The sequence below is a fragment of the Anguilla anguilla genome, chromosome 5 (assembly GCF_013347855.1).
Source record: "Anguilla anguilla isolate fAngAng1 chromosome 5, fAngAng1.pri, whole genome shotgun sequence".
Lineage (NCBI taxonomy): Eukaryota > Metazoa > Chordata > Actinopteri > Anguilliformes > Anguillidae > Anguilla > Anguilla anguilla.
In genome coordinates, this window is record NC_049205.1 from 54527604 (window position 1) to 54541480 (window position 13877).

Here is a 13877-nt window from a genome sequence, read left to right on the forward strand (position 1 = left end):
GTGCTTATCAATAATTGATCACACGAGTCAGTGGGCTCACCAGCTGGAGGTGGGGCAGTGAAGTCAGCAACCTGCGCCACTACAAACGAATGCACCAGGGTCAAAGGTCAATGCTGCAGCAGTGGAAGCATGACCAGTCCAGTTGGTTCTATCACACGATAGCAACTACCAGTGTGCATTGGAAGGAAGTATTTATAAGAACCACATGAAAACATTTTATTAGCACTTTTTTTTTTTTTTTACCAAAAAGACCATGTACTACCCAAACTTGCCTTTGCTAGATTTGCTTCCTGATGTTCAGGTACATTTCAGTAAGTTCAGCTTGATATTAAATTCAAGTGATGATTTTATTGACACAAATAGCAACAGAATTTTATGTAATTGCATAAATGTTGTCAAACATCTTATGCTTTATAAAATAAGGATTAATCTAAGGCTTAATTTACTAACAACACTACAAGACATCTTTGCTGATCTGGGTGTATTAAAGCAGTCAAATAGTCTGTGAATATGCACTGTACCAGTACAAAAATATATTGATGTTTGATCCTTAAGAAGTAACATATAAATCAGGGCTACCCAACCCTGTTCCTGGAAGCTACCTGTAGATTTTCACTCCAGCCATAACAAAGTACACATCATTCAACAACTAGAAATCTTATTATTATTAATTACATTTATATAGCACTTTTCGAAATGCTCAAAGTGCTTTACAGTGAAGGGGATCTCACCTCACCCACCACCAATGTGTAGCACCCACCTGGGTGATGCACGGCAGCCATTTTGCACCAGAACGCTCACCACACATTAGCGAAGGTGGAGAGGGAGAGAACATTTATTTTAGCCAATTAAATCTGGGGATGATTTTTAGTGGCAAGTTTTTGCGAGAGTCAGATCTGGGATTTGGCCAGGACACCGGGGAACCCCCTACTCTTAGCGATAATGGGATCTTTAATGACCACAGAGTCAGGACCTCAGTTTAACGTCTCATCCGAAAGATGGCATCTCCTACAGCACAGTGTCCCTGTCACTGCACTGGGGCATTGGGGTTTATTTGTACCAGAGGGAAGATTGCCCCCTGCTGGCCCACCAACACCACTTCCAGCAGCAATTCAGTATTCCCTGGTGGTCTCCCATCCAAATACTAACCAAGCCCAAACCTGCTTAGCTCCAGCCATTTGGCAGGAGCAGAGTGCATGGAGGTATGGCTGCTGGCTATCTTGTTGAGTAGCCAATTAGTAGAGTCAGGTGTGTTAAATTAGGGTTGAAATGAAAAACTGCAGGACGGTAGATCTCCAGGAACAAGGTTGGGCAGTCCTGTTCTAAATTTTCAGTAACTCTTAAATGATCAAAAACAAATTTATGACAGCTGGTGAGAACAAAAATGCTATACCAGATTTTCTAAACTCAGCACTGATGGCTCTTATGGGAGTTGGGGTTAACCTGACACTCATGGAGAAACGCTTCATGCATGTGACTGGTTGAGGTGTACTGACATCTTGTGGTTAAAAAAGGAACACTTCATTTTAGCTGAGGATGACTAAGATTAGTTTGATTGACAGTGACTGATGATTTTAGGGATGCTCAAGAAAGGCCACTAAAATGACAAAAGGACGTAATCACCCATATGCATTGTGTGAAATGTTTGTGATGCGCACTGCAGAGAATTTCTGTCTCAACTGCTTTAGTTCAGCGTGTGTATAGCTGGGTAGCTGAAGATTTAGTTCTGCTTTTATCGTGCAGGTAACTAAGACACGAGGCTAGCTAACAAGCTACCTTTCCAAAACCGTTTTTTTTTCAGTGTAACGTCACACTTAGTATGGATATATGCTATAATTATTTATTGATGAATAAATTAAAGAAGTCTCCTGTAGATATCCACTTGCTGGAGTCAATACCAATACACGACAACAAAAAAACGTTGATATACAACCAATCTACTTACTGTGCATATTGTGCACAGAAACCATAGGAAACAGAGAGGGTCCCATGTAAAATCTAGTTAGTACTTATGTAATAGACCGTTGTCGAACCGGAAGTAATGTACTCCACGGACGTTCCTGATTGGTTGTTTCTGAAGGTATCCCACAATGCATTTGTACAGATTTCCCTTTTCTTCCGACCATTTCCCCCTAAACGGTACGTGAAGGTGGTTTCATAGACCATTGAAAATTCGAAATAAAACCCACGTTCATCCTTAATTTCAAATGAATATTTGCGTCGCGTTCAAATTCAGTGTTATACGTAACAATGTGGTCAATACCGAAGTGACATTATTGTGGTTTTATCGTTGAGGATGATTGAGTTGTAGTTATTTCAGTGTTGCATGACTCTAGTAGTGTTATGTAGCTCTCATAATGTCCATAGTGTGGTACCCACAGCTGGGTTGCATATAACATACATTTCTCTGGTAAAGGTACTATGACTCTGAATACGTACTACGGAATAAAGTATTGTATTGCTTTAGCATAGGGCATACCATTTAATATGATATATCCTGGTTTTGTTCTGTATATGGTGTAGCTAGTCATTTACTGCTAGCACAAATAATATTGGCAAATAAACAGGCAATTGATGATGGAGGAAAAATTTGTAACGTTATTGGCTGACAATCTAGGTAGCCTTGATAAAGCACCTAAGTGATTTAGGTAAGCGTAACTAACTCGATTTTGCTATTGAAAATGTAGTAAGAGTACTGGTGATGTTAATTGGTGCAATCCATGACACTTCGTTCAACACCTCAGTGATTTAATTGTTTCTGTTCCTACTCAAACAAATAAAGCGTGTCAATTTCAGGTTTAAGGTGTGAATTTCTTGGGGTGGGTGGGGAGTGAAGGGTAAACATGCTCTTTTAAATGCCTTAAAAATAGCCTAGCTGGGCTAGCATAAAACAATTTAAACAGAGCTATTTGGTTGGCCAATATTTTTGCCGAAGAACGTTGAGCGGAGAGCCCATGTCCAACTTCTGTCTGATCTCTTCACAGGGAAATAGGTAACCATGGCTCCCAGTAGGAATGGCATGCTTCTGAACCCTCATTTCCACAAAGACTGGCAGAAGAGGGTACGCACCTGGTTTAACCAGCCGGCCAGAAAGGTCCGCAGGTAGGCCCAGGACTGGACTGATGGGGATTTCAGCATCACCTTAAAATGTGGTGTATCAGGCTTGTTGCAGGAGTCCTGCAACACACTTTTACAAGCACTCCTGTCAGCCTGCCAGGTTGATAGGGCTGGGGAAACAGGTTCCCTTCATGTGTTGACCCTTTGCATAACTGCAGAATTGTGAGGTTTTGTAGTGAGGACTTCTTTGCGGGGTTCAAGTTGGCTGCACTAGGCATTAGGTCAACAGATGTGGAGGGGTGAGTTCGGGAAGCCGAATAATTGAAATATTGCGCTAAATTCATAAAGTGATGTAACATTGTCGGTGCCTTCGCTGCAGACGCAAGGCACGGCAGGCTAAGGCTCGCCGGATTGCCCCTCGCCCCGTGGCTGGTCCTCTTCGACCCGCGGTCAGGTGTCCCACCATCAGGTACCACACCAAGATGCGTGCAGGGCGGGGCTTCACCCTGGAGGAGCTGAAGGTATGGGCCGCCTTGCGGTTTTGCTCACTTTATTCATAGCATTCGCTCATCTGATCAAACGCAGAGAAATTACAGAGGGCTCTTGTAATTTTTCCGACTGCAGTGGTTGTCAAGCTCAGTTTTGGGGACCCATTGTATATGCTTTTTCTTTCTTTTTTTTCACAGCCAATATCTTTATAAATTAATGTTATTTAAAATGTGTATTAAAAAGTTCTGAAAACTAGTGGTTGTATCGACTAGCAGTCAATGCAAATTGTAAATATGTCTATAAAAAAGTTCTAAAACCTGCTAAATGTGCATAGTTCTGAATGCACAAAGCTCACCGAATGATGGTCTGTGTGTGTTTTAGGCAGCTGGCATCCACAAGAAAGTGGCTCGCACCATCGGCATCGCAGTGGACCCCCGTCGGCGAAACAGATCTACTGAGTCCCTGCAGGCCAATGTTCAGCGGCTGAAGGAGTACCGCTCCAAGCTCATCCTCTTCCCCAAGAAAGCCACCGCCCCCAGGAAGGGAGACAGCTCTGTGAGTGGCTCAGCTGTGGAGGAGGGGGCGGGAATATGACTCTGTAATGCATAGGCGTCAGATGGCAGTACTGGAGGGCTGCAATGTCTTTTGGTTTTTGACAGTCCAGCACCAGTAAGTAATTTTGAATCTAATTGGCTAAAGAATCCATACACTTTATTGCCAAGGCCTTAATTGGCCCCTGATTGAAAGGAAAAAATGAAACCTGAAGACACTGCGACCCTCCAGGCCTGGAGTTTGACACCCCTGCTTAACATGCGGGAGAGGGCTGGGTTGGAACCTTTTCTGGATTGTGTGCTTTTAACCTGAAATATTTTAGTAAATGCATTTTTACTCTGGTTTCAAGGATATTAGCTTGAGCTCAGACTACATGCCAGTTTGTATTACAAGGGGCAATTTTAAGACATTTTACTACTAGAAGGCGAAGGAGTGGGATGTGGGTCTGAACTGTGGGATTCCATTTGATTTAGGTGTTAGTATAAAAAGAACATTTTGATGAAATCTCTTTAAGTTTGGGAAGAGGAGGTGTTCATAGTTTTGCCAGACGAGGCATCTTATATGCTAATGGCTATGTTAGTTATGTGATGTGATTTACTTGAGACTTTGGTGCCATATTGTGTTTTAGAAAAAGTTGAGGTCTTTGGCAGTCACTTCTTTGAGGTTTTCCATTGAAACCTTTGGCTGACTGCATAAGCTCCCTGTTTTTAGTCAGCTGGGCTCCCACAGTTCTGAAAAAAGTGAAACTCCATGGAAAGACAGCCACAGTATTTAAAGGCAGTGAAAGTGGTATAGATTTTCCACATTGCTTGAAAAGTCGGAGAACATTGCTCAATTTTTTCTTTTAAAAGAAAATTACTTTCCCCCCACTCAGCAAAAGTGTTAAATCTTTTTTGATAACTTGCTGGCTTGATATCATTTACTTTCAGATCTAGCAATGTCAGTACAAAACGTTTGGCTCACTCATTGGCATGTACATTGATCCCTCTTCTAAAGGTTTTGACATCTGCTAATGTGTGCCTTCACGCAAATTTATTTTAAAGAATTGCATCTCAAGAAGGACTTTCCTTCCTGATTCCATCTGTAGAGTGCATTGATTTCACCTGACTTCACATTTATGTGCATACTCCTGTAAAATCTCACTTAATTGAAAAAAGAGGCCTTCACATCTATGAATTTTAGAGTGCACAATTATAAAACAATAAAACAGACAAAGGAAAAATAGAACCCAAAACACATTTGACATATACCTGTTCTCAGATGGGTGAAATGCTTTTAGACCTCAGGTCTCTTCAGTCAGCAGTGAGGGGTAGTGGAATCAGGGTCTATGTAAAATCCATATTGTGGGAAAATGATTGATTGACCTGGGACTCCTGGTCATCCACGGTACTGACCTCACTTTGTGTCAATAGGCCGAGGAGCTTAAGATGGCCACCCAGCTGTCTGGACCCATCATGCCTATCAGAAATGTAAGTATAATTTTCATTCCAAAGACGATATTATTATGTAAGATCGAGATATTATTACATAGAGCACTGCATATGGTGTGTCATATTTTTTTATTTAAAAAAATCTAAACTGGTTATTTTAAACGAGCGAATTAAGAAGTAGCAAGTGCGTTTTGTTGCACAGAGTAACAAATATTTGCTTAACTGTAACCAAAGAGACTGTACACAGGACTTTGTAGGGTTTGATTGGTGTGAACAAACATCCCTCTGCATGGAAATCAGTGGCCTGAGAGCTTCTCTGTTCTTGGCTAGTAGGTGGCACCTTAACAAGGAGACTAGCCTCTTCATAAACGTGATAGCCAATGGAGCTTGTTGCCTAGAGCACCAAATAAGGGAATTAAGGGTTGTTTCAGAAGATTAAAAACATTTTGTTTGGCCACTTAGTGCCAGATTTTCCACATGATGAACACCATGGCAAACAGTTAAGCAATGCACTTAGTTCTGTAATCTGAATTTCTTGAATGTTTGTGATGGCAGATCTCAAAATTAAATAAAAAAAAAAAAACTCTTTTGGAGTGGTGGTACCTAAAAGGGCCTCTGGCCCCTTCGTTCTTCTGTTTCCCTCACAGGTGCACAAGAAAGAGAAAGCACGGGTGATCTCAGAGGACGAGAAGAACTTCAAAGCCTTCGCTAGTCTGCGCATGGCCCGCGCCAACGCCCGCCTCTTTGGCATCCGCGCCAAGAGGGCTAAGGAGGCAGCTGAGCAGGAGATAGACAAGAAGAAGTGAAAAAATATAGTTTCTGTGGAACTGAAAAAATTAACTAATTTAAAAATCCAAAAATAAAAAAGAACAAAAACCTCATGCATAAAGTACATCATTTCTGTTTTAAAGTCAGTCAGTGGCACCTGCTAGCAATTTCACAATTGTTTTACTTTCTTGGCAGACAATGCTGATCGGTATTGGTTTTTACTAATAGCATTGTTTCTGGTGTATCCATTACGTAAATGAGGTTCGAGTCTTTAACATAAAGTGGATGAGCAGTTCCAGTTAGAACAGGTGTTACAGGGATGGTCACGTCGGTGGATATTACAGTGAAATTACAGTGAGAGATGAGACTAGAACTTGTGCAACCGAAGTGGCTCCCAACTTGTACACAAACACTAGAAGCAGAACACCAATGCCCACCTCCTGCAAGCCAGCCTACTGATGTACGTGTACATTTGGCAGACTACCATTTTCACACAAAAATCCAATTATCTCACAGAAGAAATAACAGCACATTTTTCCACAAATAAATCGTCACACGTATATTATCAGTTATAACTCAATATGTAGTAATAACATATCTAATTAAATACCAGAAAACATTACCAAAGACACACAGTCTCCCCCATCTACAATTGTAAATTGTGCTTGTACTGCGCTTCCAATAAAGTTGCACACGATCGTGACGATCTGTTTACGTCATTCCAGTTTGAACATGGGACAGGAACAAACACAACGGTTAGTAGCAACTCCTAACACTGCGTTGACTGAACATGCCATTATGAAAATAAATGTTACAAACCAGAATGATATATGCAAGTTATTTGCAGTACATTACTAATGGTTAACAGATGTAGCGAATATCTTGTAGTTGATGACAAATCCCAGCAAACAAATGGTGCGCACTACGCACCAAACAGCCACGACGAGCAGATTACTCGGTTAAAAGCGGTTTGGTAAAAAAGTGTCCTAGCAGGAACGGAGGGTTCGCTCCGTTACAACGGGATATGGCGAATAGACTCACTCACCCAACAGAAATGCATCTCCCTGTTCAACAATGCCTCCAAATCTAGAGGGCCTAAAACTAACCACAAAAATACATTGCGCCACTGCAACTTTCACAGAAGTGTTTCAGGAACAGCAAACTAATAATTTTGCTATAATTTCCCCTTCATTTCTGCTGAAGGTTGCCTTGAGCAGAAATATACGCACATTATTTTTTCACCAATAGATGGCAGCAGCGATACACATTAGAAAGGTTACAGTGGCTCTGGAACAAGTCCTTCCATTAGTTCCCTTTCCCCTACGCTTCGGTTCTACGTCTAGGAATATTATGTCCTTGAGCACCAAAACTTTGATTTTCTGCAACTTTGTTGTCTACAAATAAGGATATGAGTACCCCAAATCCCACTCTGCCTCTCACTATGGACAACTCTTAAGTAGGAGAGAGACCACCCCCTATCTCAGTTTGATTCCTGTACTAACGCTGCGTGTAGAGGTGAGCCCAGGTATATCTAGTTAATACCTGTCAAACTCTCACGCCAGCTCTGGCTCCTTTCCCATCAGTGAGGTAAAAATGTGCCAAGAGTTAGTTTCTGTCATCTGAGCAAATGATTCCTGGGCCTACTCTGCTCCTGCCCCTTGTCTGTCAGTCATTGCACCCAATCCTTACCCTGAACCTGGCGGGTGGTGACCTGAACATGGTCTCTTTGGCCTAAGCCTGTCCGAGGTACGTGGGCTGCTCGGCCACCAGGCTTTGCTCCAGGGGCGGGTCTCGGTAACCCTATTTCGGGAAGGGCAGACTTATTTGTATTTTTGCATTCATGCACACACACACACACACACACATTTACATTTCCTGCCCCTAGTTCCAATGTTCCAGTCCCAGTTCTAATGTCTAGACCATGCTGTCCTTGCCCTTTGAAGTTTCCTAGGGCTCGGAACAGGCCAAATGGTGGATAAGAGGTCAGACATTTCACTCCCACAGATCATCTCAACAATTCAGCAGTCACCACAGCTAAATGCTGTGTCAAACTGCAGCCGTGGTGTTCTGTGATCACCATGGTAACAGCAGAGCCCCGCAAGTTTATGAGAAGGCCATTTCCTGGACAGAGGCCGAGGTGGGGCAGGTTCAATTCCATGAGCTGAACAATGAGAAAATTGGAAAGTGCAGTTTTGAGGTAAACACAGTGTCAGTAAATGTTTTCTTTTTCTATAGCTGACTGAATCTAATATAAGTACAGGTACCTCTCAGAATTTACAGTGGTAATAGGTTTGCATGCCTTTAGTTTTTAATAGAAAAAGCCTACAGGTTATCATTACGCACACCTGAACACATTTAGGTGAAGGCTAAGAGTGATGTTCTAGTATTGATTGTAGCAAATTATGTGCTTATGTTTTACAATTTGCAGTAAAAAATAATGTGAGCTCGGCCGAACAAGTGTTCTGACTAAAGTTTTTTCATTCCGAACTATTCAATGCTGGTGGGTTTTTAGCACAGAGCCAAAGAGGATAGTGGGAGTATTATGCAAAGCCTCCACCACATACCCCATCATCAGTGTTGTCTATTTGCGGCACTGCCACATTAGATTGGAGAGGATTCTGTTACAAATGGAATAAGAACTCTCAAAAGAAGGCCTTTGGACCGTCTTTGCTGTGACTGTTCTCTAGACATGTCTACTTTGGAAGCCTCTGGAATGGTCAAACATTTGGATGAAACCCCATAGTATATCTGTTTCCCTAAGGGAACTTCCCTACGGGACCAATAAAGTTTCTATCTATCTATCTATCTATCTATCTGTTACCTTCTGGTTGTCTTAGGCGACATCATAAAATGTGGCAATCTGGGCTTGACAGGACATTAGAAGCTCTGTTGTTGAGGAGGTAGGAGCCGTTGAAGGAATTAAAAAATTTTTTTCCCCCAATGTGGTAGACTTTTACAATTTATTTATAATTTATTAAATTGACCTGGAAAAAAAGAAAATGATTCAAATGGTTTTATACCAGCGGTTCACAAATGCCATTGTGTACTGTATACTGGTTTTTGTTCCTACCAAAATTGCAGGTGAAATCAGTGGGGTGTTAATTGCTGAAAGTGCTGAAATGTTTTCAATGACCTTAATTGATTAACAGATTGGCGGTAACCCAGACCTGCATACACAAAAGCAAAGTTTGGGAATCATCTTGTCAAAAACCTAGCTGCTAATGGGTGATACATGGACACGGAGAGTTCATAAATGCCCCTTGTATTGCCAAAGCTTCACAAACTTATTGACCACAGACCTTTTGGTTCTTAAACATATTAGCATCCTGCAACCCAGAAGCCGAAACATGGGGGGTATTTCACGAAACAGGATTACTGAGTTACTGTAGCTGGAGAACTGCGCTGAGAAAAACCCTGAACGGCTCTTTTTACTTCAGTGTACGTTCCAGATTTGGGAGGGTTCTGTGTTTTACTCGGTGCAGTTGTCCAGCTAACTCAGTAATACTGCTTCCTGAAACATGACCCTGATCTTTACATTGACAAATTTGCTCCTAAAAATGCTCCAAAATCAATGAGGGATTGAGGTCAGAAACTAGAAGCCCACATATAAATCAATGTTGCCAAGAATATCCTATATCAAGGAATTCAGGCATGCGACTGGCTGCCCATTACATAATCTGCAGTACCAGCATTCTTTTTGCTTTAGTTATATATAAGTTCTCATTTTATTAATATAAAACCAGCAGCCTAAAGAATTATCACCCCTACTGGAAACTTACACACACAAATAGTTTGAAACACAATAATTGTTAAAATTGTGTTCTAACATATTAGACCCACAGATACTGTAAACCCAAAATTATAGTCTAGCACTGACACAGACACTGAAAACCTTTCATTATTGTCTAACCCTGATATGACTGTATAATCCTGACACTGATACTGTAAACCTGAATAACTCTCTAACACTGATACAGGTATTGTTAACCCAAACACACAGTTATGCAGTTATAATGTAAAACAACTGTGCTCTCTGCTTCTAATTATTCCATCTTCCATCATTCCTTCTTTCTATCACGTTTTTACCCTCTCTCTCTCCCTTTCCAGGTGTGGATGGATGCCGGCACTCAGATTTTCTTCTCCTCTGGTATCTGCATGGGATGTCTCATTGCTCTGGGCAGCTACAACAGATTTAACAATGACTGCTTGAAGTGGGTGGTGCAGACACACATACACATACTATGAGAGTGCAGTGACTAGAAGACACCATTGCTGTACAACCATGTGCAAGGCCTTTTCTTTCTCATATGGACGAATGAATTGTAAATATTTTGATCACACAATGAAGACCTTATAGTTCAGACATTCAAAACAACGCATGACTCAATGTATTCAAAGGAAAATGAATGAATTAGAAGAAGAGCAAAAGATCCTATACTGACATTGTGTTTGATACATTTGAATCATCAAAATGACCAGCATAGCCAAAAGATTCAATTATGTACGTGCGTAAGCAAAACACAAAGGCTGAATATGGATTACGAAAGAGGTCTGCACTCAGAAACAAGCATATCATTCCTTTTAGTGGTTTTAAAATCATAAATATGCGCAGAAACATACGTTACAGCTCATACGCCTTTATCAGGAGTACAAGGACTGAAATGGATAAAAATCTTTTGTGGTTCTTACGTAAGAATGCATGTATTCATAAGGACTTGGGGGTTGGGAAAGCTATAACATAAAGCAAGAGTTGGCAGAGTTCTTCAGGAAATGACTGTTCTACTGACATGACCCAACATTGTATAACCAGTTAAACAGGTTTAGAGGTATCATTGTGAGAGTTGTCATTGTTTATGGCCAGTAGATTGCATAAAAGTAAAATAAATATGCGCCTTTGAGTTTTCTTTTGTGGATTTGGGTTTTTTTCTCTACACGACAAGGGGTTAAATGTGAAAACTGGCTAAAGATACATTTTAGGCTGATAGGAGAAATAGCTTTTTTCAAACATAAATTTGAGGTGATCGACAACACATTTGCACACCCCAAGGTGACACAGTTGGAAACTCAATTATTCGTTCAAGGCTTGTCATTTTGCATGTTGTCTGGAATCTAGACAATGAGGAAAATGACAACCATACATGACCTGAATGGCCTGTTCTCATCATCATGTTGTTATTTTCTTATTGTGATAGACGTACCTGTTAATTTGAATAAAGCTTGGGGACATTCTGTGAAAAATGAGTCAATTTTAGCCTTCATACAGCAGACAACATACTTCTTTTTTTTCTTTCTAGTTAAAGCAATGTGATTCAGTCCTTCCTGGCTAGACCTGCACAAAGCCGGAACCATTGCATTTTGCAATAACAGTAGTGTTAGGAATACACATGCTGAATATTAGATGCAGGGACCAGTAGCAAATAGGCAGCTGGGTCTGTCCTTCTTCTGCAGTCCTTGTTATTATTATTTATTGACAGACCATGTCTGTGTGGCAGGGGAGATATATATACACACACTTGTGTTGTGAGCTTCCATATGGCCAATTCACTTGGCAAAACTTTTCATCAACAGAACTATGCTGGCGGGCTTAGGCTGAACCTGTCATATAATATTTTTTGGGCCACTTCAAGACTCAAGGTTTTTTTATTTTTTATTAGTACCCTTGGGTAAATTTATTTTTGAAAACAGGAGATTCAGCAGACCAGAGTTTAAAATACAGATGACATCACCACAATACACCCAGTCCCACAAAGTCCCTCAACCACAGCCGATACGGCACACCTTTGCAGCACTGTTTAGGAAGAAACAGGCCTCCTGGGGAACTCTTAGCAGAGGAAGGGCATTGTAATATTTTAAAAAACTGTCATGTAACCTGTCCTATGCATATGTGAATGTAGAGCTGTGTTTGTGTCCATCACACTGCATCTCTGTGGCTTGTATCTCAGGTCCTGGGCGTTCATTGTGTTTCCCTGGGCGATTGCCATGATGCCCTTCCCGCAGGTTTGGGGGGTCTGCTTCTTTCTCATGATCATCCTGCTTGGATTGGACTCTCAGGTCCGACTCACACGCACACATACACACACACACACGCATACATGGTGTAAGTGCTGTGTCGCATAATTACTGAGAGAGTTAATTAGGAGTGGTTGAAGGCCAAATGGAAACAAAGGGTTTTTTAATGTACTGTCTGCTGTACTTGGCATAACCGAACAGTATGTGAGGTTCTGGAAAATAATGTATGTAATGTCATTAAGACTCTTTCTGTTTTATGGTTGCTGGTTTTGTATTGCGGAGTGCTGTATTTTTCGCTCATGCTGAGCAGTACTGCCTCTTGGCCAGAGCTCCCTTGGAAAAAAAAACTTTTTATCTCATTGAGGCTCCCCTGGATAAATGAAGGATTAGTGAAATTAAAAACAGTCTGCATGCCATGATCCCTTGCAATCACTGATAAGCCGACAAAAATGTATTCAGAATGATTTTTTTAGCAGTCCAGGTCACTGGAACCCCGTTTTTTCTTTTATGAGTTTTTTCATACATCATCATCATCATACATCATTCAACATCAGGCTGTTGGAGTCAAGAATGAGCCTCCATTTTCTGGGTGGAAGCCTTTGTATCTCGTACCGATGAATCCTCAACCTGCTGCAGCTGCTGTCCTTTATTAACAACATCCGGCCCCCATTGATTTAATTATAGGTGCAATCAGTGGGGCGCTGTCCATGCCGATCAGCTCCGACACACGACTGCTGCCCATGGAGCTGCAGGCAATGGGAATCAGGAAGGGAGGGAGAGACAGAGAGAGAGGGTGCCTCCCAATACTCGACAAATGCATCCTCCTTCCCTCCACTAACGCCTCATCTCCTCCATGCTGTGGAAGCTGATCTTTGCATCCTCCCTCCCTTCAATGTCGCCATGTTGGAAGAGACGAGTGACAGACCACCCCACTAAATCTGACACAGTCCAAACCTTATAAAGTGGAGACAGCAAAGGACTTCAGTTATGAAAGGTATTTAGCCAACTTTGTGTGTGGTTCAGTAGGTTATCACATATAGCAGGACTGCTTACTGTGTTTACAATAAAAGGAGTCTTCTCCTCCATCTTCAACCAGGCCCACTCACCCCCGAGTACCCGATTGAGTCACAGACACCCGAATTCATTAGAAACTACCGGTAAATTTCCCCCATCAATTACTCGGGCTGGAAATTAGGCTGCATTGTCTGGTCAGGCCCGCGAACCAGACATGTACAAACATTGAAAACTGGACATTCCGTTCAAAAACTGGACATCTTGCTAGAGAACAGAAAACAAACAAGCTCCTTGTCACTTTTCATCCCCTTGGTGACCCCCTTCAGCTGACGCCTTCAAGAAAAAGCAATTGCAAGGTTACAGTAACTCTAATACTTAAACAAGCCCTGTTGGCTTGTTTTTTTGCTTCGCTGTATCAGGGACATCACTGTAACTAGCTAGATACAGCACCAAACACTCCATGGAAATCTGATCCCAAACCATAGGGTCTGTAGCCACACCCTCCCCTCCCCACACAGAAAACATCCTGAAAACATTTTTGAATAACAAATACAGGTA

The 13877-nt window shown here is 41.6% G+C and overlaps 1 protein-coding gene and 1 long non-coding RNA gene across 2 annotated transcripts; both read left to right on the forward strand.

Moving 5' to 3' along the window:
• Positions 1–2069: 2069 nt before the first annotated feature.
• On the forward strand, positions 2070–6411 carry LOC118226772 (60S ribosomal protein L13-like). Its single transcript, XM_035416643.1, has 6 exons — positions 2070–2139; positions 2985–3102; positions 3437–3578; positions 3928–4101; positions 5511–5567; positions 6176–6411. The coding sequence occupies exons 2-6, from the start codon at positions 2999–3001 to the stop codon at positions 6332–6334; spliced, it is 636 nt and encodes a 211-aa protein (XP_035272534.1). The 5' UTR covers positions 2070–2139; positions 2985–2998; the 3' UTR covers positions 6335–6411.
• A 1894-nt stretch (positions 6412–8305) lies between these two features.
• LOC118226773 lies at positions 8306–11200 on the forward strand. The gene is made up of 2 exons (XR_004765098.1): positions 8306–8493; positions 10404–11200. It is a non-coding gene; the product is annotated as an uncharacterized LOC118226773 (long non-coding RNA).
• Positions 11201–13877: the final 2677 nt, after the last annotated feature.

Excerpts from the sequence above, each read along its gene's own strand:
- LOC118226772 (XM_035416643.1), top strand. The coding sequence starts at position 2,999 with ATGGCTCCCAGTAGGAATGGCATGCTTCTGAACCCTCATTTCCACAAA. Across the intron at positions 3,579-3,927 it reads TCACCCTGGAGGAGCTGAAG|GCAGCTGGCATCCACAAGAA; the intron begins GTATGGGCCGCC and ends TGTGTGTTTTAG. Across the intron at positions 5,568-6,175 it reads CCATCATGCCTATCAGAAAT|GTGCACAAGAAAGAGAAAGC; the intron begins GTAAGTATAATT and ends TTTCCCTCACAG.